This window comes from Olea europaea, chromosome 11 (genome assembly GCF_002742605.1).
Source record: "Olea europaea var. sylvestris chromosome 11, O_europaea_v1, whole genome shotgun sequence".
Lineage (NCBI taxonomy): Eukaryota > Viridiplantae > Streptophyta > Magnoliopsida > Lamiales > Oleaceae > Olea > Olea europaea.
In genome coordinates, this window is record NC_036247.1 from 10946660 (window position 1) to 10974022 (window position 27363).

At 37.0% G+C, this 27363-nt stretch overlaps 2 protein-coding genes and 1 long non-coding RNA gene across 4 annotated transcripts; 2 read left to right on the forward strand and 1 right to left on the reverse strand.

The window, feature by feature from the left end:
- The first annotated feature begins 4834 nt into the window (after nt 1-4834).
- LOC111403369 lies at nt 4835-6763 on the forward strand. Of its 2 annotated transcripts, XR_002704446.1 has the most exons (6): nt 4835-5163; nt 5302-5339; nt 5503-5583; nt 5664-5708; nt 5787-5880; nt 6462-6705. It is a non-coding gene; the product is annotated as an uncharacterized LOC111403369 (long non-coding RNA). The 2 variants fall into 2 exon arrangements; XR_002704445.1 differs by lacking the exon at nt 5302-5339 and having other exon boundaries at nt 6462-6763.
- A 123-nt stretch (nt 6764-6886) lies between these two features.
- Nucleotides 6887-13151, reverse strand: LOC111403368 (DNA polymerase alpha subunit B). The gene is made up of 16 exons (XM_023031855.1): nt 12901-13151; nt 12736-12811; nt 12169-12294; nt 10834-11194; nt 10649-10744; nt 10358-10437; nt 9583-9658; nt 9303-9479; nt 8615-8719; nt 8406-8501; nt 8225-8317; nt 8080-8118; nt 7914-7955; nt 7612-7739; nt 7368-7494; nt 6887-7265 (listed from the first exon to the last, which is right to left on the reverse strand). The coding sequence occupies exons 1-16, from the start codon at nt 12974-12976 to the stop codon at nt 7113-7115; spliced, it is 1851 nt and encodes a 616-aa protein (XP_022887623.1). The 5' UTR covers nt 12977-13151; the 3' UTR covers nt 6887-7112.
- Nucleotides 13152-14412: 1261 nt separating this feature from the next.
- On the forward strand, nt 14413-16249 carry LOC111404453. The gene is made up of 3 exons (XM_023033259.1): nt 14413-14442; nt 15416-16090; nt 16163-16249. The coding sequence occupies exons 1-3, from the start codon at nt 14413-14415 to the stop codon at nt 16247-16249; spliced, it is 792 nt and encodes a 263-aa protein (XP_022889027.1).
- The last annotated feature ends 11114 nt before the right edge of the window (nt 16250-27363 follow it).

Here is a 27363-nt window from a genome sequence, read left to right on the forward strand (position 1 = left end):
AGAAGGAAAGAATAACATCACGCCAAGTGAAGATCGGATTTAAAATTGATTCGGGTGATGTTGTTTTTTCAAATATTTTTATGTTTTCTTCTTTTTAGTATGTTAGGCTAGATTTATCATTATTAGGAGATTCCACTTCAAGTTCTCAAAAGACAAATCAAATCACGCCTTAATGCCCAATTTACTCAAGATCCAGTCTCCAAATAAAAACCGAGTAAATGTGAAGCAACAAAAACCATAATTCACCCACTGCAATCTCAAAATGCCTACCTTTTATTACTCAAACCAAAGCAAAAACCTAATTACATTCAAAACTAACCTTCACCAAAGAGTTAAAACAACTCAATTACACTTAAAGAATAACCCCTCAACAATTAACCAAAAAGCCTCGACCCACCTCGCTAAAGTTGCGCAGCTCACCATTTAACTGAATTCTACGCAAAAATGCTGTACATACAGGTTGAAATCTTAAGTAGATCAGGGGAAATGAAGATCAAGAAGGAAAAATGATAAAGAAAATGAAAAAAGCTGAAGGGTTGTAATAATGGGTCACGTGATGGGTGGATTGTGAAGAGAGAAAGCGAAATGTGCAAACAGTCAGCAGCACCACCAGCTGCCCAGCAGCAGAGCAGCTACTATAAAATTTTATTTAATTTTATCTGTTGATAATGATACAATAATAAACAACTTAACTTATTAAAAATACAATAATTTATAGAATACAAATTTTAAAAATGTAGAAAAATGCAAATTAGGAGCCTGTTTGGCTAAGCCTAAAAAATTCTCTTAAAAAGTAAGTGAGATAAATAAATTAATTTTTACTTGTTAAAGTTAAAAATAAATTAATAACTGATATAACAATAAGATAAAAAAGTTACTTTCTAATAAGAAACATTATTTTGCATAAAAGTAAAAGAAACTATATGTTGCACCTTCTTAGAGAGATTTTTAACAGTGAAAAAAAAAAATCTTTCTAGAATGTATGAAAAAAATTATGTAACTCATAGAATGCGCAGTTGAAAATAATTTTTGAAAAAATCTTCCCAAAATAAGGTCATTAATCCAAACAGGTCAAGATAACTTTTGCTTATTAAAGTTAACACAACATTTGACTTTTTATAGGTAATTCTTTAAAAAAAAAAAAAAGAAATAAACAAAATTGCTCTCTATGTGAAGATGTTTTGCTGTGTTCACAATTTTCTAAAACCAATAAGAAATATATGCTTTTCAAAAAAGTAACTCTTAAATTTCTTTTAAATACATGTATCACATCCTTGATTATTTTTAAAAAATAAAGATTTTATGATTACTTTCGGAATCATGATAATAACTAATAAGGGTGTTTTTGCACACTTATTTAGGTCACAAACATGACTTAATAACGAGCAAAATGATTGAATTGTGACTTAATCTAGTACATTTGTGAATTGTAGGGAACAACGATGAACATTGTGAAATTCAGGAGAAAAGACGGGAAAAAGGACTAAAATGATGCAAAGTGAAAGTTTAGAGACCAAAGTGCAAATATCCAAAAATTGATCCGATGAACAAATCGAGAAATCGATTAAGCCAATTACCAATTGACGATATTGTGGAATGATGAAATGAAAAGAATTAAGAGAAGATACCAAGAAGTAAATAATGCAAGTGGAAGGACCAAAACGCACATCTACCATAATTGATAGTACTACGCGACCGCATAGTACTATCCTCTATGCGATCGCATAGAGCAATTCTCGAGGGAAAATTTAGTTTCCTTTTTCCTCCGAAACTCTTATGGAAACAATATTTTTAGGGTCCTATAAATACAAAAACTCGACCAGTACGTAGGGGACGCCGTTTTTTACATGTTTTTGAGAGATTTTGAAAGAGAATCGAAGGATAGAACAATATCGCGCCAAGTGAAGATCAGATTTAAAATTGATTCGGGTGATGTCGTTTCTTCAAATATTTTTATGTTTTCTTCTTTTTAGCATGTTAGGCTAGATTTATCATTGTTAGGAGATCGATAAATCTTGTAATACCACGTTTAATTGCTAATTTGGATTTTTAACGTATTTGAATACAAGTTCCGGATTTGATTGATTTATTACGTTTTTATTTTCATATGATTATTGTGTACGTAATTATATGATTGTGGTGACCTGTTTTATGCATTCGAAAGAAGAAAAATAGGTTTGACATAGTATAAATCTTCATAGGGTCCGAAAGAGGATAGAAATATACCTCTATACCTTATGTGAATTATTGGATATTCGTGAATTTATAATACATTTCGGTATGTTAGTTTTTGTCATAGAAATATAGTCGAATCATATATTGAGATATGTTTGGCATTGCTCGAGAGAGATTACTAAATTAAAATAGGAATATTGATTCATCTTTTGTAGAACTGTGTGTCAAAGTTGCATAATTGACAATTGAACGGGTATTACTTGGGGATTCGTGATCCTAGTGCGTTAGTATATACATTAAATCCATAAATTCTAGTAAATTGCATCCAAGTTATTTTGCATTTAGTATAATTCTTCATTCATACTTGCATCAAATGTTACATCTTGTTAGTTAAAGTACAAAACCTCAAATTTGATTTTAGTGTTTCGGTTAAGGTCATAATAGGATAATTCGAACTAATTCAATCCTTATGGAATCGATACTTGGATTCATAGTCCATTTTACTACTAATTAACGAACCATACACTTGCGGTGGATTTTAAATCGGAACAAATAATTTCGCGAACAATAACACATGACAACAAATTGTTAATATTGAATTTCAACTTTTTAAATGAATTTCATTTCATCCCATATTTGAAAATCACGTCATTTTAATAGGTGAGTGATGAATTGGACTTTGCTCGACCATGAAAACATTAATCATTGCTACTCATCGAGAATTCCTTTTATTTATGTTTGCTTGATTTAAATTTCAAAAACATAATAGAATATAATAATTGAGGTCAAAAAAAATTAAAAAGAACTATAAGACAATTGATTGATATTTTCAAAAGAGTAAAATGGTGAAAAGATGACACGAGAAAAATACAATTGCTAAGTTTGGATTTTTTCTTCTTCTTCTTCTTCTTTTTAAGCTAAAATTTTACTTTTCAAAAAACAAATAATTAATAAGTGGGTAGTATTTGAAAATTTAACCCTCTCCCTTCAGTGGAGCTTTATTATTTATGAAATATATGATAAAAATTAATGTTTGACTTCGAAAAGTAAAATTTAAGGAAAATAAAATAAATTCCAAACAGAGGCATTGAATTGCATTATAACTTTTTACTTTTTTTTTTTTCCTTTCATTTGCAAGTAAAATGTCATATTTCTAAGATATCTAACTTTATTTCTATCTATCAAAATAAAAATTATTGTATTTTAGTGCTTACTTTTCTTTACACTTATTAGTGAATTTATTTCAAATTAAACTTCAGCCAACCATTCAATAAAGTAAGGCAAAATATATTCACAATATTTTTAATAACTAAACTACATTTTAATTGTATGGAATATTCATGACCTTTATACATTGTATCAATTTTTTTTTCATATTCTTACTCTCAAATTAGCATAAATTGTTCATAATTATAATTTCTCTCCAAAAATTTTTTTAACATAGAATACAATGATACATTTATCCATTGTATTTTTAAATAAAAAAAAAAAAGCAAAATGTGATTTGAAAGGTGTTTGATGGGGATTAAAATTAGATTTTTTAGTAAATTGCGATAGAAGTTTTTGAAATATGTGGTTGAAAAATTGTAGACTCGTGAAAGATGTGATTAATATTGATTGTTTGACTTTGACTTAGATTAAAATCAGATTTTAATCCAAACCAAACAAATAATAAATATTTGACTATCATTTTAAAGCACGTTAACAATATTTTAAAAAAAAATCATGATTAAGAATAATATATTTTTGATTAATAAAATGTTAAAAAAGAGTGTAATTAGGAAAAACTGTTTTGAGCCCCTTTTTGCCCAGAATGTATTTTGGTTTAACAGACTTCGATTTTAGCCCATAAACACCATTATCTTGGAGTTTTTTTTTTTTTTTTTTTTTCCCTTCACCAAAAATTGTAATTTCTTCTCGTTTTCCCATTTTAATGCAAAAAAGGTTCAGCACGGCTACCAGTCGTATTGCAAGATCGCCCATTTCCGGCAACTATCATCGGGAGCTCCCACATTCTTTGAACTTGCAATGCAGATTCCTTAAATCCTTTTCTTCATCGGTTTTTAAAAAATTGCAATCCAACATTTTTTTTTGTACGTGTATGTGAATGTCTGTAATTATTTCATGTAATTACGAGGATAATTCTGCGAGTTATTGGAAAATTTGGAAAAATTTAACTTTAGTTTTCGGGTGTTTGAGGAATGTTAATTTTGATGAGCATATGTTGAAGTTTTTTGGGAGTGTGTTTGGCTAAGCTTAAAACTGAATCAAAATTACTTTGAGTAAATTTTGTTTCCAAAAGTTTTTTATTTCTGTTACTCTTTCTTACTTAGAAGTAAAGAAAAAGCAATTATTTTGATAGTATAGCAGGGCTTAATTTCAAGTTTAGTAACTTATTTTCAAACATATTAGCTTGCTCAAAAGTAGTCTTTACTTACTTTCCCAAGAAGTACTTTTACTTTCTTTAGGCTTTGCCAAGAATGGTATTTCAATTTCTTTGTTGTGATGACGATAATAACACTTTAGTATTAGCCCACGTTTGCCCCTATTCTCATTCTCCTCTCTCTCTCTCTCTCTCTCTCTCTCTCTTTCAACCACACAATCTTCCATAAAATAATATTACACGCAAATCAAAAAAATTTCATTTTTTTTTTTCAACCACTCATTATTCAAAAAAACATTATTCCCACCATTAAATTTTGGCAAGAATGGGGGCCAAACGGGGGCTAAGTTCGAATGGCGCCTATTAAAAGTCGATGGTTTTATACTGATATATTTTGTGTTATAAGACTTCTTTCTGAAATATTTCATAAGGTGCTTGGTCTATGAATATGAGTTGTTTATGCTGCAAGGCTCAGAACCTATGTTTTACTTTCCATTTTGCAAAAGTTGATAATGGATTCTCTATTTTAGGTTCTGGTTAACTATGCAAGGTCGTCAAAGGAGGCATAAGAAGTTTTCCGGGAGATAAATAATGCCACTTATAATGTATCAATCTCTTTGCTTGAGCATTTTTTTAAGCTTTACTATGTAAATATTACTGGTTAACATGTTAGAGATTCTGATGTATCCAGCTATTATGTTTGGTAGTTGTCGTCTTTGAACGCTTAAGTTTCCTTTTGACAGGCACCAAATTCGAGCCAGCCATCCATTAATATCACTTGGTACAAAACTAAAGTCGAAAGGAAAAAAAAGAAAAACACATTGATGCAATGATTGTATCTGCATTTAACCATACAGATTTTACTTACTGAGAACCATTTTTTCTCCGTTAAATGTAAAAGAAGGAAATCGACTGGTGATTTTATACTATACCTTTTATTGCAGACTGAGGCATGTGGGGGACGGTATCTTAATTTTGGTGGAGATGTTTCAAAAGAAGCAGACATAGATCCGATTATTAAAACTGTGAGCAAATGCATTGTTGCATTTTAGTCTATGCAGTATACTCGTTCTATTGGTTTGATATGACACTGAGACATCTACAGGAAGCGAATGCATGGTGAGCAGTAGACATTTGATTAACAATGCAGGTAATAAAATTTTAATTCACGTTTATTGCCACGTCTATTTGTTGATCCAGTCTTCTTAAGGATTTGCAACGGTTTCAGGTATTACTAGGGACGGTTATTGATGAGAATGAAGACATCTCAATGGAAGGAAGTTGTTGATCTAAATCTTATTGGGGTGTTCCAATGTACACAGGTCAATTACTCAAAGCTCCTAATGAGCAGATACGGAGAAATCGTGTAGTTAATTTGGGATTTTCATTTTCTGCAGGCAGCTGCCAAAATAACGATAATAAAAAGAAAAAGCTACTACAATCTCACACTTTTAACATGTCTGGTGACATGGATTAGATAACAATCAGCATTTATTAAAGAAGAAAAAGAGCTAAAATCTTATCCACCGTACATTTTCATTATGGTATAATATTATGTACCCAACACATACCTTATGTATTACTCTAGGTCGCTGTCCAAGAACTATAGTGCTGCAAAAGCAGGAGTCATTGGCTTAACAAAGATTTTTCCAATGAAGATGCAACTAGGAATTTCAATATCAGTTTTTTTAAGAGTTGTTTGTCTCATTTAGTAAGACAAATATACTAACTTGTACTAGAATGTTATTTCGGATTTTGTAAATCTTGTGAGAACGATGACTATATTCAATTTTTAATTCGGGAATATATGGCCAAACAGAAGAAGTTGGTGAATAGGTCTTTTAACCATTAGTCTCTCTTGCTTGGAATTTCTTTCTTCTCTAACTTTTCATTGTTCTTGTAGGTATTCACGATTGATGGGGTATGGTGATGTGGGAGACTCGCTTTAAAAAACTCCACGTAGTTACTGCCAAACTAGACTTCCTTCTCTGAACGAGTGACATGCACATTCGACTTCACTTGTTTGTATGCAGCATCAAGTTTTGGGTCAAGATAGTTATGTAATATAGTGAATATAGGTGAGCCTTCCGTATGATTTTCAACAATTGTTGAGTTCTTCCAAAGGTTGCAAGAACTTTTTGTATGGCTTCCTTTTCATATGGTTCCTAATTAAAAATGATGTCTAGTACGTGAATATTCCCAATAGCAGAATGCTATAATTTGCAAAATTGACTGTTACAGAAAAATTATCCAACTGAAAACTCTAGATGCAGTTCATACAAATATACTGAATTATTTTACATGTATATCAAAGCTTACGCCCTGGTGCGTATAATGCCCAAGTGACATTATATCATACTTGTAGCATATCCCATCTCGCCAATATTTCATGAACAAATTGGTTGAATGAGTAAATCAACCACGTTATCTAAAAGTTTAAATCAGTGTATACTTGTTTTGTGGATCTCAATAAATTTCTATAACTGTATCTTGGATCCTTAAATTACATAGATCATTGTAATGGGAAAATTCATCTGTCTGGATAAAACACAGCCTATATCCGGATTACTGAAGCACTAGCCAAGTCAGGATTTTCTTTGTAGTTAATCTCTACAAAAAAGCCGCCGCCTTCACCTCTAGCCAGTTTCCCTGGATTAACACAAATGCACTTTACGGGTTCTTCACTTTCGCCCTCAATGGAGAGTATCTGCGAACGAGGAAAACATGATAATTTTGTCACTGTTACATTAGGGTGGTTTCATATCTGTATTTTATCATAGAACTAGAGTTTGAAACCAGAATACTTAACCTTCACGAAGTGAGCCAAATCTGAAGGTAAAATGAGTATGTCTGGAACTGATGAAATGTGAAGAGCTTCCCATGCAAGAGAAAAATCCAAAGGAACTTCTTCTGCCGGTGGATATAGAGGATAGAAGCTGTCCCAGAGGTGCAGAATCGAACATAAATGAGAACTCAATGTTGACGTAGAAACCTCTTAATCATTTTAACCTTTGAAATCAAGCAAAATAGTTCTATTGATTATTAAAACTTGCCTGCGTTGTTTCAAGATGTGATTTGCAAGATTAGTCATTCGTTGCTTGGACCCCCCTCGTGGATTTCGAGAGATTTCCTCTGCACTAAGTTGTTTTAGTATATCCACAGTGCAGCAAGCTACTTTAACCTGTAAGCAAAAACGATGAATTTAGAAAACTTCCCGTTGATAAAATGCTATCTTGCCAGCAGAATATAACTATTGTTGAAAATTTTACTTTATCAAAATTCAGAAAAGTGCAAATACACACAAGTATATTGTAAACAAACTTCCCTCATAGGGAATGAAGATTATCATACGTACCTCATTTGCAGAGAAAATTCCTGGATTAGAGACACTATGTATCTGAGAGTAATCAACATTTAGCATCAGTAATGTTATTTTTTTAACAGAAAATGTACTCCGTCCCCACCTCCCAAAAGAAAATAAATAAAAATATATTCCTAAGATTTTGCAGTTTCTTCCTCACCTGATAATTGAAATCTATTGGTTGAATATCGAAAGCAGGCTGCCAAAGTAAAACAGAGGAAGATGTCAATGTTATGGCTGATGTACTATCTCAAAGGCCAATTAAAAATTCAGCATATGAAGGTGTGACAGAAAATGGAAGTCACCTGAGGAAAAACAAAGTCATGATTAGCATCCCGGACTGATGGCATGAGAATCACGCGTGCTGTGGAACCCATATATTCAACGTAATCTTGAAGCTACATAAACAAGTGAGAGCGAGAGAGAGGATAAGGAAATAAATAAATCAATGTTGTTACAAACATATAATTTTTTTAACTTGTATACCTTCCCTAGGATTTGAAGGTGAAACATTTCATCAAAAGTTAGATGCACAGATCCTTTCTTAATCTCGGGATGGTCAGAATCAATAAATGGCCCTAACTGTCAAAGATTTCATGAAACATTGAAATTAAATTATTTGTCTTCCTCTTCATCCTTTATCAACACAGATGCTGACCGTATAAGTTCTTGACATGAGGACATGGAGTTCCTACCAGTACAAGCAATTGAGGCTGCTTTCGTTGTGCATAGGCTAGAAGCTCTGATAGAGGCTCAAACAATAGGTTATCTGTTGTGGTAAAAGGACCTGCAGCAACAATCTGTCCAAAGATTCAATTTCACGAAAAAGGCTCATTACTTTATGTACAAAATAATAGATCCAGAATTCACAAGAAATAATGACAGTAGATATAGTAATTTAATAACACAAAAATTTTTAGGTTGAAAGGCCATGCATCTCTAGAGTAATTTTTCACATTTGTATTAAATTTTAAATATTTATTCAACCCTCTTTCGTAGAAATATCCTTCATGTTGGTAAAATAACAGCAGTATATTTCATTATATAAAACAAAAAATAATTCCACACTCCTGGAAAGCGCTTGTTATATTACAATTACGGAAACTATTGCCGTTCCTGAAAGTTCCAGTGACTTGTGTATCTAGTCTAATTATGTCAACCATAATCAAAGATAAAAGGGCAAAAGTACAAGATCATGAGGAAGATCACAGCAGCGTCCTTCAGAAAAATCAGAAAAGAAGCTATACAGGGAGCATCTTACGTACAAAACCATGACATATCCGTGCTAATCATATTTGAAACAGAGTTAGATTCCCTGGGAAAATGTAAATCAAACGTGCTGATTGTATTTCATTTTCTAATATGGAATGCAAGTTTACATACCAATGAGAGCTCTCTAGATTCCTGAGAGGGAACTATTGAATGAAGATCCTTATCCATGGCTTGTTTCTTTCCCGGAGGGAGATTATCATTCAAAGAAACTGATAAGGGGACACAGTCAACAATTTTTGATGCAATTAGACAGTGTCCACTGGGATTATGCCCTTCAATACCCACCACCTATACATATAGATATATGCTGTATCAAGGTTATTCTCCATCCTAGATAATAATTTAACACATCGGTGAAGATGAAATCTGTCCAACAAAAAAATAACCAAACCTGGCCTGGGAAAATGGAAAACTGGTTTAATTTCTGCAAGTCGAGACGCACACGTTGTCCTCCAGAATGCTCAACACTGTCAAAAACATTTCATCATGTCTAATAGTATCAAGCGGAAAGTATTGGTTGTCCCTTTAGCATCAATCATAATTTGAAGTCAAGATGCACTCGCTGCCCTCCAGAATGATAAACAATGTCATATTGTCATAAATATTTTATCATTTGAAACATAATCAACCATAATAATTGACTGACAGGTACAGGAATAAACTACTGCGGACATTACTGCCGAAATGGTAAACAAAATAATCCAGTGGGATTGATAGCTAAATGTTGACAGCAAAAATGGAAACTTTCACATGTTACCATGGATAAATGACAGTTTTATAGATCTATTTACACACATCCAAGCCTTTCCTCACTTAACCAAAATGTAAAGGTAGCACTTTACAGAGCCAAGTGCCCCTGACTACTATGCCTGATAAATATACTTCCAAATTCCTCCAATACACACACACACACACACATGAACACAACTTTTAACTACCAAAAATCTCAGTCCGCAACCATTCAAATATTATAAGACTGGACACATTTATTCCAGCTCTGCAGCCTTTGTCATCTATGCACCTTACATCATAATAATAAACTGGCTTAAGATTGTTTGAGCATCGACATACCTACGCTTGCTTTTTAGTTGTAACTCTTTTCAACTAACAAGAAAAATTTGGAAAGAATCTTCAAACGAACAATATTAAGAGCAGTAGTCATTTACCTGCTTTGCAACAAAATAGGCTTTTCCTTCAAGCGACCTTCTTCCTCACAACAGATCATGCCAACGGAAAAAACACTTTTCTGAAAGAACAGAGCACGTGGAATTGAAGGAAACTTAACATTTATGAAATTACGGAGCAACCAGGAGATGAGACTGATAACTGCAAGAGACGTTCCCTTTAATTTTACCTATATCATTCCCTAAAGTTTTGCATTAACAATTGCATAACCGACCCTCTCACTCCCTCTCTCTTTGTCACATACCCACATGCAGAGGTTGGAGTGGAATTACCTGAGAGGCAATGGAAGGGTCCATTATTTCCTCATATCGCCCAGAAGAGACAAATGTCGTTGCATGATTATTTATGCAGTTTTCCAGGAAATTGAACTAAATCAGAAAAAATAAATATATAAAATAAGAGCATCAATTATGAAGTAAAAATTGTAAGCACTCTGGTAAATAAAAACCACCAATACCTTGTCTTCAATTCTGTCATACATGAATCTACAACCGGGCTTGGGATGAGATTTATTAATTAGCAAGGAACAGCGTTTGTTGGGTTGAACTCTCTTTATAATATCATCCTCGGAATTTGCATGATCATGTTCTTCTTTAATGGTCTGTATATTCGGATGCTCATTAAGTGTGGATTGCACCACAAACTTGTTCTTTCTTTGCCCAAAAGGAGTCACTGATTCTAGATGCTTCCCAGAGGCAAATAAGCTCCCCCTCATTTTTTGTGCCGAATCAAACAGCTCCTCAGTTGCCCTAGCAGATTTATCAGTGGGTGTATCAAGAATGCCGTCTTTTACGTCCTCATCTTCATCATTCAGTAACCTGTGTATAATTATAAATTTCTTGACTGACATTGTATAATATATGGGATTAATGCAACTCAAAAAGTAAGATTTTAGATAGAGAAGTGAAGATTGATATCACTAGCAATCACATTGTTGAAGACAATATTTAAATGATATACTTGTACTATGATGCACTAATACGGACACGTATCAGATACACCAACACACAATTTTTCAAAAAAGAACCAACACGACGCATTGATTAAATTCTTTAAAATTCTTCATTTATATAATATAAATTTAGTATTATATTTGTTATTAATTTTTCTTATTGAACTCTATTAAATATGAGCACCGATTTGTTATTTAATAATAACTATGAGTTGAAAAAATATAATGTATTTTATAAAGAAAGAAAAATAACCATAATAAAGTGTTCGAGGAGCATCCAACACATGTTGGACACAGAGTACTTGCACTCCTCTCTAACAACTCAAGTTTTTAGATTAAGTGGCTCAATATGATATTAGAACATACAAAGTTCCTAAATTCAAAACATGAAGGAGTGTTTTGGAGACAGGACGTAAATGCTATACTTGTTACTCTCTAACAGCTTAAAATTTCAGATCAAGTGGCTCAACATGTGTTCCAAGTGGAGTTACTGCACACATTTCATGAAATTCTTATTTATAACTACTGCAACAGAAGCACTCACAAGAGACTGGAGGAAAGAGATGTTTGTGTTAATTGTTTACCGGGGGTAAAGAGGTGCATTTCCCATCTCAGCTATCCCAATATAAGGTATCATAAGCTAAAAAAACACTAGTAATAGGAAAGAGAGAGACCAATTTTTCAAGAGACGCTATAAGAAAAATGCTATACATTCAGCACCACAGACAATTTATGATAGAAGCAAATTGCTGGAGTCCAATACACTGGGCTGATTTGTTGATGTTAAACATTTGTACTATAAATGGACTTCAGCAATTGGAGTACATATGAAGCACTCACATGGCGACATCATTGGAGTACATATGCAAGCTAGACTCTCTTGCTATAACTTTGTCCCGCTGTTCGTTCTGGAGTTGCTGTAAGAATGCACCCATATGTGCAGTTTGCACCATAAGTTCTAAGCCCCTGTTACAAGAATAACATCATAAACGCGAAACAAACTTCAAATCCTGAATACAAGAAATTATAAAATAAATAATATCATGTTTGTATCACAAATAAGTAACCAAACCCTTTCTTGGTGTAAATATCATATTTCCATGCTGCAGAAAACCCTTGACCGTCAAAAAAACTCTTTCTTACTAAATTTTACCATTAAGTTTTTTGAACTTTCCTAACACAAACAAACACATCCACTTATTAGAAAATGTTATCTTACAGCAACCGACTTTTGACAACGGAAAAGTGTTTGACCCAAATAAATTGCATATAACTACCACTACGAGAACAAATTTAAAAATAAATGAAATTTCATTAATTTGCTTCATTTCTACGATAAATAATAACAAAAATATTAAAGGAAAGATCAGTGATTCTTTGTCTAAAAAAATGAAATTAAACTCCGACCTGTTTAGAGAGTAAACATCCCAGCTGGAGACGAGATCCGAAGGGCTGAGCTTGTACTGTATACAAAAAGTCAGACCTGAAAAAGAAAAGGATTATATGAGAAACAGTTGAAATAAATTTGGGATATTTTCGAACCGAAAAGCTGAGAAACAACAAATATCTCACATTGCTTGCAAATTTCTTCCTCGTCATCGAGAATGTACCCACTTCTCGTGAATTCAGCCTTTATTTCTTCTTCCATTGCCAATCTAGAAATTAGGGTTTGTCGGTTTAGGTTTCGAGGAGAGTATAAAAGAGTAAACTGGGTTTTTTTGCTTTAGAAAAAATGGCGGGAAAAAATTGCCTCGAAAAATCGAGTGCGTGCATTTAGCGCCCGCATGTGACTGTTAGACAACTTGGGCCCCAGGTCCGACTCCGATTCGGCCGAATAATTGGACCAAACTCGTAAAAATCCGAAAAAACTTTCAGGGAAAAATTCCAAAGCTAGGAGTTAAGTATGACAAATTTAATTTTCAGCTGCCAAAGGAAAAAATTCAAAAGTTAAGGATTAAGTACGATAAATTTAATTTTTGGGTGTCAAGTTTCAATATGTAAAATTCAGGTATTAGCTAATAAATTAATTAAATTTAATAACGTCACAAATATATAATTGTAGGTCATAACTTTTTTACTGATCTCATATTGTCAAATTAATTGGTCACAGTTTATTTTGAGGTCACAAATCAAAAAATTTGTAGGTCACACATTATTTTGAAATCACAAATAAAAAATTTTACAGGTCACAATTTATTTCATAAGTTACAAATTAAAAAAAATTACAGGTCAGTTTTATTATCGGTCACAGATTTTCACATTTGTTTGTGACAAATTATATTTCAATAGCATGTTATCAAATTTTAAGGTCACAATTTAAAACTTTGTTTCATATAATCAAATAATTGGTTCATGGCCACCAACACTGCTATCGCCACTTACGACCACACTTCCCAACACCATAACCCACCACCATCACCATCGTTGTTCGCCACCAATAAAACCACTGTCGGGTCCACCATCACGCCAGTATCTCTACCTGCATAATCAACAAAAACCAGCCAAAACCACCACCAAATTCAATAAAACCCACCCCAACTACCAGATCCACGACCACAAAAATCACCAACACACAACACACCATCACTACCACCACACAAAACACCATTCGAACCTACCCTAATCTCCAGATCCACTCAAAACTCAAAAAAATAGACACCCACAAAAATCAAACCACCATCGCTGTCTGCACCATACCACCAAAAAAAACCACAATTGTCGCCTATACCATACAGACTCGGGTCTATAAGCGGGTTCCAAATCCTTCTTTCTCAATTTGTGAACTGAAAATTCGTGTGTATCAATTTGAATCGCTAAAAGGAAGTAGCGTTTACATAGCGAGACAGGTTACCCACCACCACCGGTTACCACTCTTCCAAAAAGTGTAGGCAGTACGCTTTTTCTACGGGCTACTTGGGATGATTCTCTTCCAATGTTGAAGCCACCGCTCGGGCGATTCAACTTCGAGGGTAACACCACTGTCACGAAGATTATCTTCCAAGGGCGGACTGCTACTGTTGAGAGAAGAGAGATTAAGGGAGAGAGAAGACAGGTGCTGGGCGTCGTCATCGTCATCGACTCTATATGCATAGTGCCCCCAATTCGATTGCGATTGTGCGTGTTTAAAGAGAGAAGAGTGAGACGAGGAAATGGTGGCAGATAGTCACCAAAAAGAGCAATTTTTCCAAAATGGCCGTTGACTACTGTTTAAAAAAAAATTGCAAAATCTCTAAAAACCTTAAAAACAATGAAAACCCAATATTGCCCCTAACAAATCACTCTCAACCCCAATAAATAATGAACATTTAAATAAAAATAAATAATTTAATTAACTAAGAAATATAAATATTCAAAATAATTTATTTAAATAAGTAATTAAATATAAATAATCAAAATTAATAATTAAATATAAAATAAACAATTTCAATGAAACAATAATTATATTTTAAATAATAAACAAATAAAAATAATCAAAGTAAGTAATTAAAATGTAGATAAACAATTGAAATAAATATCTAACATTTAAAATAAATAATTAAATATTCCATTAATAATTAAAATAAATATTGAATAAACAACTAAAGAAAAATAACAAATAATTACATATTTACGTTTAAATGTTCAATAAATAATTTTAATGAAAATAATTAAATAAAAAATCATAATAAATAATTAAACTTAAGGATTCAATTAATAATTAAAATAAATGTTAAATAAACAAATAAACAATTTAAATAAGTAATTTAAATTAACAATTGAAATAAATAATGAACATTTAAATAAAATAAACAATTTAAATAACTAAGAAATATAAATATTCAAAATAATTCATTTAAATAAGTAATTAAATATAAATAATCAAAATTAATTAAATAAAGAATTGAAATAATTTTCTAACAAGTATTAAAATAAACTATGAAATAAATAATTTTACAAAAATTAGTTTTTCGCTTATTATAATTTGTTATCTAATTTTTAATTCATTTTGTTTATTATTTGTTATTTCATGCATATATTATTTACAATTCGGTTAATTGAATTTTGTGACATTATGTTTCAAATATTCTAATATTTGAAATTTTGTAAGGTGGATTACCATTTGAACGCCGCCTTGAGACTTGTTCCTGGAAAAGTTACGTCGAATTGTAACTTTGTCAGTTTCACAGCAGTGTTGGATTCATTGGACGAGGAGCACGCAGAGATATTACGTCGATCCTGCCTATGGCCCCTATATTTGCTGCGCTCTGTACAGTTTTATGGACAGTGGATCGATTCATTACTATGTCGACTGCTTAAGCCAGTTGACGGAGATGCCCTCCACTTTGATCTTGGGGGGCAAGGTTGCTACATTTCCATTTTCGAGTTTGCCCTCATCACTGGATTGAGATGTACAGGCGAAGAGGCAGCAAGGGCTATTATTCCGACAGACAAGAGGCTGCTAAATGATTATTTTAATGGGCACACGACAATGACACTGGCGCAATTAGGAGATGCATTCAGGGGATGCGACCAGATATCCGACAAGTTGAAGTTGGGGATGGTGTTTATACTCGAGAGCGTACTGAGGTGTCATCACAGGAAGACGTTGATTGATGTTTTTCATTCGCAAGTTGTTGATAACATCGATGTGTTCAACAGCTATCCATGGGGGCAGAGATGCTTTATCGATACTTTACGCATCTGTAGGAGGGGGCATTCGATGCTTAGGGGAGATAGGCCAGAGCGTAAATATAATGTATATGGCATGTCGTTAGCTTTGCAGGTAAATGTTTAACATAATGAGTTATCTATTTTTTTTATTAAATTGTACATATAATAATCGTAATTGTTGCAGATATGGGTCTACGAGACTGTCACCATCCTGACTGGTCCGTATGTGAAGAGAGGGGATACATACATCCCTCGGATGCACCGCTGGTGAGCACAAGACAAGTCCTTTGCAAAATTATCGGCTATCCTCGACGATCCTGAGGTACGTATTATACATTTGCGTTTTCTATTGTATGTCATTTTCGAAATCTCGATTCGTGGTCAATAATTCGATGAAATGTCAATATGTCAGATTGAAGTCCTCACTGAGCTGACACCATTAATCGAGGAGAAGAATCAGACTTATATCCGTAAGTTGTTGACAGATTGTAGTGCTCGAGAGAGTCCTGAGTCCAGCGTCAATTGGGACACGGTATATTAATTGAATATAATTTGTTGATTATCATTATGATTTTTTAATTAAGGTATTCATTTGCAAAGTTTTTTTTTAGGAGTGCCATTGATTATCACCTCTGTCGAGGATGTCACATTCCCCTAAGATGTCGCCTCCGCCGAGGATGTCACCTCCCTACATGAGATCACCGTCTCCTGCGTCCGGACACCTCCCACGTAAATATGCTACATGTAGTCAAAGTGCTTCCATCGATGATATGTTCTGACTTATGATAGAGATCAGAGGCGATGTAGCTAACTTACGATGTGATGTCAAGATGGTACAAGTCAGTTTAGGAGACCTTTATTCTAAGGTCAAGTCAGTTTAGGAGACCTTTATGCTAAGGTTGTGGTGATACGGGATGACATAGCAGGCCTGCGTGGGACTGACGGGTATCAGGGTAGGACTGACGAGTATCGAGATGGAGGGATAGGCGGCTATCGGGACGGAGGGGTGATGGAGGGACAAGTGGCTATCAGGACGGAGAGGGTAACGGAGGAGTCGGTCGTTATCAACGCCAAGGGGGTCAGATGGGGTATGTTGACTCGTTGTGGGCATCGGATAATGCATTAGCTTTATATCTCGGTGGCCCGATAGAGATGGAGATGGAGGATCGGGCCCCGATGGAGATCGAGGTGGAGGGAGTACCCGAGGCGGAGAGGGTACCACAGGAGGAGGTCATGAGGGTGTCAGAGGAGGAGGGGGTACCCGAGGCGGAGAGGGTACCACAGGAGGAGGTCATGAGGGTATCAGAGGAGGAGGGGGTACCCGAGGCGGAGGTCAGGAGGGTGCCAGGAGAGGAGATCGTGAAGGTGTCGGGAGAGGAGGGGGTACCAAAGGTGAAGGTCAGGAGGGTGCCGGAGGAAGAGGTCGCGAGGGTGTCGAAGGAGGAGGAGGGGGTACCCGATGCGGAGGTCCAGAGTGTGCCGGAGGAGGAGGCCGTGAGGGTGTCGGGGAGGAGGGGGTACCAGAGGTGGAGGTCGAGAGGGTGTCGGAGGAGGAGGGGATATCCGAGGCGAAAAAGGTACCATCTCGGACCCCATACTCGCCGGACGTAGTTTTTGTGTTAGAGGGGACGAAGGAGGTGGTCCTGATGGTAGGTGAGGAGGTACCGAAGATCGGGAGGGTGTCGCTTGCTGTTGACGTGCCGGAGTTGGTGGTTGGCAAGAGGCAGAGGGCACCATCACAGTACGTCGTTTCTTCGTTTACCACGGAGGCGAAAATGAGGAGGTTCGTTGACGGCACGCACCCAAATTTATTCAAAGAACAAGCACTTGAATATATTTAGATTGTTAGCGTTCGAAGAATTGAGCGTAACTTTTGTACACGGTGTCCGTTTTGGGCCCATAAGTACTTTTCAAAAATGTAGTGATCGTTTTGGATTGAACTCACGGCTTCATCGTGACGTATCAGGGATTTCGGCCAATTTTCGAAGAATGAGCACTTGCATATTTGGATTGTCGGCGTTCGAAGAATTGAGCATAACTTTTGCACACGGTGTCTGTTTTGAGCCCATAAGTACTTTTCGAAAATGTAGCGACCGTTTTGGATTGAACTCACGACTTCGTCGTGACGTATGAGGGATTTTGGCTGTTTTTCAAAGAACGAGCACTTGAATATATTTGGATTGTCAGAGTTCGAAGAATTGAGCGTAACTTTTGCACACGGTGTCCGTTTTGGGCCCATAAGTACTTTTCAAAAATGTAGCGACCGTTTTGGATTGAACTCACGGCTTCATCGTGACGTATGAGGGATTTCGACCATTTTTCGAAGAATGAGCACTTGCATATTTGGATTGTCAGCGTTCGAAGAATTGAGCGTAACTTTTGCACACGGTGTCTGGTTTGGGCCCATAAGTATTTTTCGAAAGTGTTGCGATCGCTATGTATTGAACTCACGGCTTCGTCGTGACGTATGAGAGATTTCGTCCATTTTTTGAAGAACATGCACTTGCATTTTTGGATTGTCGGTGTTCGAAGAATTGAGCGTACCTTTTGCACACGGTGTCTGTTTTATGCCCATAAGTACTTTTTGAAAATGTAACGATCGTTTTGGATTGAACTCACGACTTTGTCGTGATGTATGAGGGATTTCGGCTATTTTTCAAAGAACGAGCACTTGAATATATTTGGATTGTCAGCGTTCGAAGAATTAAGCATAACTTTTGCACACGGTGTCCGTTTTGAGCCTATAAGTACTTTTCGAAAATGTAGCGAGCATTTGGGATTGAACTCACTGCTTCGTCGTGAGGTATGAGAGATTTCGGCCATTTTTCAAAGAACAAGCACTTGAATATATTTGGATTGTCAGCGTTCGAAGAATTGAGCGTAACTTTTATACACGGTGTCCGTTTTGGGCCCATAAGTATTTTTCGAAAATGTTTTGACTGTTTTGGATTGAACTCATGGCTTCGTCGTGACGTATGAGGGATTTCAGCCATTTTTCAAAGAACAAGCACTTGCATATTTGGATTGTTGGCGTTCGAAGAATTGAGCATAACTTTTGCACACGGTGTCCGTTTTGGGCCCATAAGTACTTTTTGAAAATGTAGCGACCGTTTTGGATTGAACTCACGGCGTCATCATGACGTATGAGGGATTTCAGCTATTTTTCAAAGAACGAGCACTTGAATATATTTGGATTGTCAGAGTTCGAAGAATTGAACGTAACTTTTGCACACGGTGTCCGTTTGGGCCCAAAAGTACTTTTCGAAAATGTAGCGACTGTTTTGGATTGGACACAAGGTTTCGTCGTGACTTATGAGGGATTTCGGCCATTATTCGAAGAACTAGCACTTGCATATTTGGATTGTCGACGTTCAAAGGATTGAGCGTAACTTTTGCACACGGTGTCCGTTTTGGGCCCATAAGTACTTTTCGAAAATGTAGCGACCGTTTTGGATTGAACTCAAGGCTTCGTCGTGACGTATGAGGGATTTCGGCCATTTTTTGAAGAACGAGCACTTGCATATTTGGATTGTCGACTTTCGAAGAATTGAGCGTAACTTTTGCACACCGTGTCCGTTTTGGGCCCATAAGTACTTTTGGAAAATGTAGCGACCGTTTTGGATTGAACTCAAGGATCTGTCACGACTTACGAGGGATTTCAGCCATTTTTCGAAAAACAAACACTTTTATTTTTGGATTGTCGACGTTCGAAGAATTGAGCGTAACACACGGTGTCCGTTTTGGGCCCATAAGTACTTTTCGGAAATATAGCGACCATTTGGGATTGAACTCAAGGCTTCGTCGTGAGTTATGAGAGTTTTCGGCCATTTTTCGAAGAACAAGCACTTAAATATATTTGGCTTGTCAGCGTTCGAAGAATTGAGCGTAACTTTTGTACACGGTGTCCGTTTTGGGCCCATAAGTACTTTTCGAAAATGTAGCGATCGTTTTGGATTGAACTCACGGCTTCGTCGTGACATATCAGGGATTTTGGCCAATTTTCAAAGAACGAACACTTGCATATTTGGATTGTCGGCGTTCGAAGAATTGAGCGTAAGTTCTGCGCACGCTGTCCGATTTGGGCTCATAAGTATTTTTCGAAAATGTTGCGACCGTTTTGGATTGAACTCATGGTTTCGTCGTGACGTATGAGGGATTTCGGCCATTTTTCAAAGAACAAGCACTTGCATATTTGGATTGTCGCGTTTGAAAAATTGAGCATAACTTTTACAAACGGTGTCCGTTTTGGGCCCATAAGTACTTTTCGAAAATGTAGCGACCGTTTTGGATTGAACCCAGGGCTTCATCGTGACGTATGAGGGATTTCAGCTGTTTTTCAAAGAACGAGCACTTGAATATATTTGCATAGTCCGAGTTTGAAGAATTGAGCGTAACTTTTGCATACGGTGTCCGTTTTGGGCCCATAAGTACTTTCCGAAAATGTAGCGAACGTTTTGGATTGAACTCACGGTTTCATCGTGACGTATGAGGGATTTTGGCCTTTTTTCAAAGAACGAGCACTTGCATATTTGGATTGTCGGCGTTCGAAGAATTGAGTGTAACTTTTGCACACGGTGTCTGGTTTGGGCCCATAAGTATTTTTCGAAAGTGTTGCGACCGCTATGTATTGAACTCACGACTTCGTCGTGACGTATGAGAGATTTCAGCCATTTTTCGAAGAACGTGCACTTGCATATTTGGATTATCGGTGTTCGAAGAATTGAGTGTAACATTTGCACACGGTGTCAGTTTTATGCCCATAAGTACTTTTTGGAAATGTAACGATCGTTTTGGATTGAACTCACGGCTTTGTCGTGACGTATGAGAGATTTCGGCTATTTTTCAAAGAACGAGCACTTGAATATATTTGGATTGTCAGCGTTCGAAGAATTGAGCATAACTTTTGCACATGGTGTCCGTTTTCGGCCTATAAGTACTTTTCAGAAATGTAGCGAGCGTTTGGGACTGAACTCACGGCTTCGTCGTGAGGTATGAGAGATTTTGGCCATTTTTCGAAGAATAAGCACTTGAATATATTTGAATTGTCAGCGTTCGAAAAATTGAGCGTAACTTTTGCACACGTTGTCCGTTTTGGGCCTATAAGTACTTTTTCGAAGTGTAGCGACCGTTTTCGATTGAACTCATGGCTTTGTCATGACGTATGAGAGATTTTTGCCTTTATTCGAAGAACGAGGACTTGCATATTCGGATTGTCGACGTTCGAAGAATTGAGAGTAACTTTTGCACACGGTGTCCGTTTTGGGCCCATAAGTACCTTTCGAAAATGAAATGACCATTTTGGATTGAACTCACGGCTTTGTCCTGAGGTATGAGGAATTTCGGCTATTTTTCGAAGAACGAGCACTTGAATATAATTGGATTATCAGCGTTCGAAGAATTGAGCGTAACTTTTGCACACGGTGTTCATTTTGGGCCCATAAGCACTTTTAGAAAATGTAGTGACCGTTTTGGATTGAACTCACGGCTTCATCGTGACGTATGAGGGATTTCACCCTTTTTTCGAAGAACGAGCACTTGCATATTTGGATTGTCGGCGTTCGAAGAATTGAGAGTAACTTTTGCACATGGTGTCCATTTTGGGCCCATAAGTACTTTTCGGAAATGTAGTGACCGTTTTGGATTGAACTCATGGCTTCGTCGTGAGGTATGAGAGATTTCGGCCATTTTTCAAAGAACGAACACTTGAATATATTTGGATTGTCAGTGTTCGAAGAATTGAGCGTAACTTTTGCACACGGTGTTCGTTTTGGGCCCATAAGTACTTTTCGAAATTGTAGCGACGATTTTCGATTGAACTCACAATTTTGTCGTGATGTATGAGGGATTTCGGATGTTTTTCGAAGAATGAGCACTTGAAAATATTTGGATTGTCCGCATTCAAAGAATTGAGCGTAACTTTTGCACACGGTGTCCGTTTTGGATCCATAAGTACTTTTCGAAAATGTAGCGACCGTTTTGGATTAAACTCATGGCTTCGTTGTGAAGTATGAGGGATTTCGGCCATTTTTCGACGAACAAGCACTTGCATATTTGGATTGTCGGCGTTCGAAGAATTGAGCGTAACTTTTACACACGGTGTTCGGTTTGGGCCGATAAGTATTTTTCGAAAATGTTGCGACCGCTTTGGATTGAACTCACGGCTTCGTCATGACGTATGAGGGATTTCGACCATTTTTCGAAGAACGTGCACTTGCATATTTGGATTGTCGCTGTTCGAAGAATTGAGCGTAACTTTTGCACACGGTGTCCGTTTTGGGCACGTAAGTACTTTTCGAAAATGTAGCGATCGTTTTGGATTGAACTCATGGCTTTGTCTTGATGTATGAGGGATTTCAGCTATTTTTCAAAGAACGAGCACCTGAATATATTTGGATTGTCAGCGTTCGAAGAATTGAGCGTAACTTTTACACACGGTGTCCGTTTTGGGCCTATGAGTACTTTTTGAAAATGTAGCGACCGTTTGGGATTGAACTCACGGCTTTGTCGTGAGGTATGAGAGATTTCGGCCATTTTTCGAAGAACGAGCACTTGAATATATTTGGATTGTCAGCGTTCGAAGAATTGAGCGTAACTTTTGCACACGGTGTCCGTTTTGGGCCCATAAGTATTTTTTTGAAGTGTAGCGACTGTTTTCGATTGAACTCATGGCCTCGTCATGACGTATGAGGGATTTTTGCCTTTATTCAAAGAATGAGCACTTGTATATTCGGATTGTCGGCGTTCGAAGAATTGAGAGTAACTTTTGCACCTGGTGTCCATTTTAGGCCCATAAGTACTTTTTGAAAATGAAATGACCATTTTGGATTGAACTCACGGCTTTGTCGTGAGGATGAGGAATTTCGGCTATTTTTCGAAGAACGAGCACTTGAATATAATTGAATTGTCAGGGTTCGAAGAATTGAGCGTAACTTTTGCACACGGTGTTCGTTTTGAGCCCATAAGCACTTTTCGGAAATGCAGTGACCGTTTTGGATTGAACTCACGGTTTCGTCGTGACGTATGAGGGATTTCACCCTTTTTTTGAAGAATGAGCACTTGCATATTTAGATTGTCGACGTTCGAAGAATTGAGAGTAACTTTTGCACACGGTGTCCGTTTTGGGCCCATAAGTACTTTTCGAAAATGTAGTGACCGTTACGGATTGAACTCAGGGCTTCATCGTGACGTATGAGGAATTTCAGCTATTTTTCGAAGAATGAGCACTTGAATATATTTGGATTGTCATTGTTCGAAGAATTGAGCGTAACTTTTGCACACGGTGTCCGTTTTGGGCCCATAAGTACTTTTCGAAAATGTAGCGACCGTTTTGGATTGAACTTACGGCTTTGTCGTGATGTATGTGGGATTTTGGCTATTTTTCAAAGAACGAGCACTTGAATATATTTGGATTGTCCGCGTTCGAAGAATTGAGCGTAACTTTTGCACACGGTGTCCGTTTTGGGCCCATAAGTACTTTTCGGAAATGTAGCGACCATTTTGGATTGAACTCACGGCTTCGTCGTGAAGTATGAGGGATTTTGGCCATTTTTCGAAGAACAAGCACTTGCATATTTGGATTGTCGGTGTTCGAGGAATTGAGCGAAACTTTTGCACACGGTGTTCGATTTGGGCCGATAAGTATTTTTCAAAAATGTTGCGACCACTTCGGATTGAACTTACGGCTTCGTCGTGACGTATGAGGGATTTCAACCATTTTTCGAAGAACGTGCACTTGCATATTTGGATTGTCAGTGTTCAAAGAATTGAGTGTAACTTTTGCACACGGTGTCCGTTTTGGGCCCGTAAGTACTTTTCGGAATGTAGCGATCGTTTTGGATTGAACTCACGGGTTTGTCTTGACGTATGAGGGATTTCGGCTATTTTTCAAAGAATGAGCACTTGAATATATTTGGATTGTCAGCGTTCGAAGAATTGAGCGTAACTTTTGCACACAGTGTTCGTTTTGGGCCCATAAGTACTTTTCAGAAATGTAGCGATCGTTTTGGATTGAACTCACAGCTTTGTCTTGACGTATGAGGGATTTCGGCTATTTTTCAAAGAATGAGCACTTGAATATATTTGGATTGTCAGCGTTCGAAGAACTGAGCGTAACTTTTGCACACGGTGTCCGTTTTGGGCCCATAAGTACTTTTCGAAAGTGTAGCGGCCGTTTTTGATTGAACTCATGGCTTCATCATGACGTATGAGGAATTTTGGCCTTTTTTCGAAGAATGAGCACTTGCATATTTGGATTGTCGGCGTTCGAAGAATTGAGAGGAACTTTTGCACACGGTGTCCGTTTTGGGCCCATAAGTACTTTTCGAAAATGTAGCGACCATTTTGGATTGAACTCACGGCTTTGTCGTGAGGTCTGAGGGATTTTGGCTGTTTTTCGAAGAACGAGCACTTGAATATAATTGGATTGTCAGCGTTCGAAGAATTGAGCGACCTTTTGCACACAGTGTTCGTTTTGGGCCCATAAGTACTTTTCGGAAATGTAGTGACCGTTTTGGATTGAACTCACGGCTTCGTCGTGACGTATGAGGGATTTTTCCCTTTTTTTGAAGAACGAGCACTTTCATATTTGGATTGTCGGCATTCGAAAAATTGAGAGTAACTTTGGCATACGGTGTCCGTTTTGGGCCCATAAGTACTTTTCGGAAATGTAGCGACCTTTTTAATTGAACTTACGATGTTGTCGTGATGTATGAGGGATTTCAGCTATTTTTTGAAGAGCGAGCACTTGAATATATTTGGATTGTCAACGTTCGAAGAATTGAGCGTAACTTTTGCACACAGTGTCCGGTTTTGGCCCATAAGTACTTTTCAAAAATGTAGCGAACGTTTTGGATTGAAATCACGGCTTCATCGTGACGTATGAGGGATTTCGGCCATTTTTCAAAGAACGAGCACTTGCATATTTGGATTGTCGATGTTCGAAGAATTGGGCGTAACTTTTACACACCGTGTCCGTTTTGGGCCCATAAGTACTTTTCAAAAATGTAGCGACCATTTTGGATTGAACTCACGGCTTCATCGTGAGGTATGAGAGATTTCGACCAATTTTTGAAGAATGAGCCCTTGAATATATTTAGATTGTCCGTGTTCGAAGAATTGAGTGTAACTTTGGCACACGGTGTCCGTTTTGGGCCCAAAGTACTTTTCGAAATTGTAGCGACCGTTTTTAATTGAACTCACAGCTTCATCGTGAAGTATGAAGATTTCGGCCATTTTTAGAAGAACGAGCACTTGCATATTTGGATTGTCGACGTTCGAAGAATTGAGCGTAACTTTTGCACACGGTGTCCGTTTTGGGCCGATAAGTACTTTTCGGAAATATAGTGACCGTTTTGGATTGAACTCACGACTCCGTCATGAGGTATGAGGGATTTCGCCCTTCTTTCGAAGTACGAGTACTTGCATATTTGGATTGTCGGCGTTTGAAGAATTGAGAGTAACTTTTGCATACGGTGTCCGTTTTGGGCCCAAAAGTACTTTTCGAAAATTTAGCGATCGTTTTTGATTGAACTCACGGTGTTGTCGTGACGTATGAGGGATTTCAGCTATTTTCGAAGAACGAGCACTTGAATATTTTTGGATTGTCAGCGTTCGAAGAATTGAGCGTAACTTTTGCACATGGTGTCTGGTTTGGGCCCATAAGTACTTTTTGAAAATATAGCGAATATTTTGGATTGAACTCACATCTTTGTCGTAATATATGAGGGATTTCGGCTGTTTTTCGAAGAACGAGCACTTGAATATATTTGGATTGTCAGCGTTCGAAGAATTGAGCGTAACTTTTGTACACGGTGTCCGGTTTGGGCCTATAAGTACTTTTCGAAAATGTAGCGGTCGTTTGGGATTGAGCTCACGGCTTCGTCGCGACGTATGAGGAATTTCGGCCATTTTTCGAACAACGAGCACTTGCATATTTGGATTGTCGACGTTCGAAGAATTGAATGTAACTTTTGCACACGATGTCCGTTTTGGACCAATAAGTACTTTTCGAAAATGTAGCGACCGTTTTGGATTGAGCTCATGGCTTCGTCGTGACGTATGAGGGATTTTGGCCATTTTTTTAAGAACGAGCACTTACATATTTGGATTGTCGACGTTCGAAGAATTGAGCGTAACTTTTGCACACGGTGTCCGTTTTGGGCCCATAAGTACTTTTCGGAAATGTAGCGACCGTTTTGGATTGAACTCACGGCTTTGTTGTGACGTATGAGGGATTTTGGCTATTTTACGAAGAAAGAGCACTTAAATATATTTGGATTGTCAGCGTTCGAAGAATTGAGCTTAACTTTTGCACACGGTGTCCGTTTTGGGCCCATAAGTGCTTTTTGAAAATGTAGCGATCGTTTTGGATTGAACTCACGGCTTCGTCGTGATGTATCAGGGATTTTGGCCAGTTTTTGAAGAACGAGCACATACATATTTGGATTGTCAGCGTTCGAAGTATTTAGTGTAACTTTTGCACACGGTGTCCGATTTGGGCCCATAAGTACTTGTAGAAAATGTAGCGACCGTTACGGATTGAACTCATGGCTTCATCGTGACGTATGAGGAATTTTGGCTATTTTTCGAAGAATGAACACTTGAATATATTTGGATTGTCAGCGTTCGAAGAATTGAGCATAACTTTTGCACACGGTGTCCGTTTTGGGCCCATAAGTACTTTTCAGAAATCTAGCGACTATTTTGGATTGAACTCACGGCTTCGTTGTGACGTATGAGAGATTTCGGCAATTTTTCGAAGAACGAGCACATGCATATTTGGATTGACGGTGTTCGAAGAATTGAGCGTAACTTTTGCACACGGTGTTCTTTTTGGGCCCATAAGTACTTTTCGGAAATGTAGTGAAAGGATAAGTACATTACGCAGACGCTGACACATCTATACTATTACGTAACAATTTCTTTTCTTATTTTTTTAGAGTCAGCCGTAGGATTGCTCATAAGATGATCCCAGACGCTTATAAGTGGTTTCACGACATCACCACTTCGGGGGCTTAGCTCACCGACGATGTAAGTGAAGTAGTAATATTGTTATTTATTAGGTATACATATTATTGAATTTTGAATTTATAAAATTAAATAACTCATTTTTTAATTGGTGTTTCATGATGCAGTACATTGACTTCACCATGGATTTGCTACGAGATTGAGCTGAAAGACATCTAAGATCGTTCAACATCCTTGGTCGACTCATATTGAACACTGAGTTCATACGTGCCGTTGACATTGAATACCAGACGCTCCAAACTATGGGTAGTGAGTACACGATGCCTATATACATGATGGAGTGGGTCATAGGGATGTGGTCGAGTGTCGGGGAGAAGCCATGGGAGGGTTGTATGCATCTGTACATCCCAGTGTGTGTGA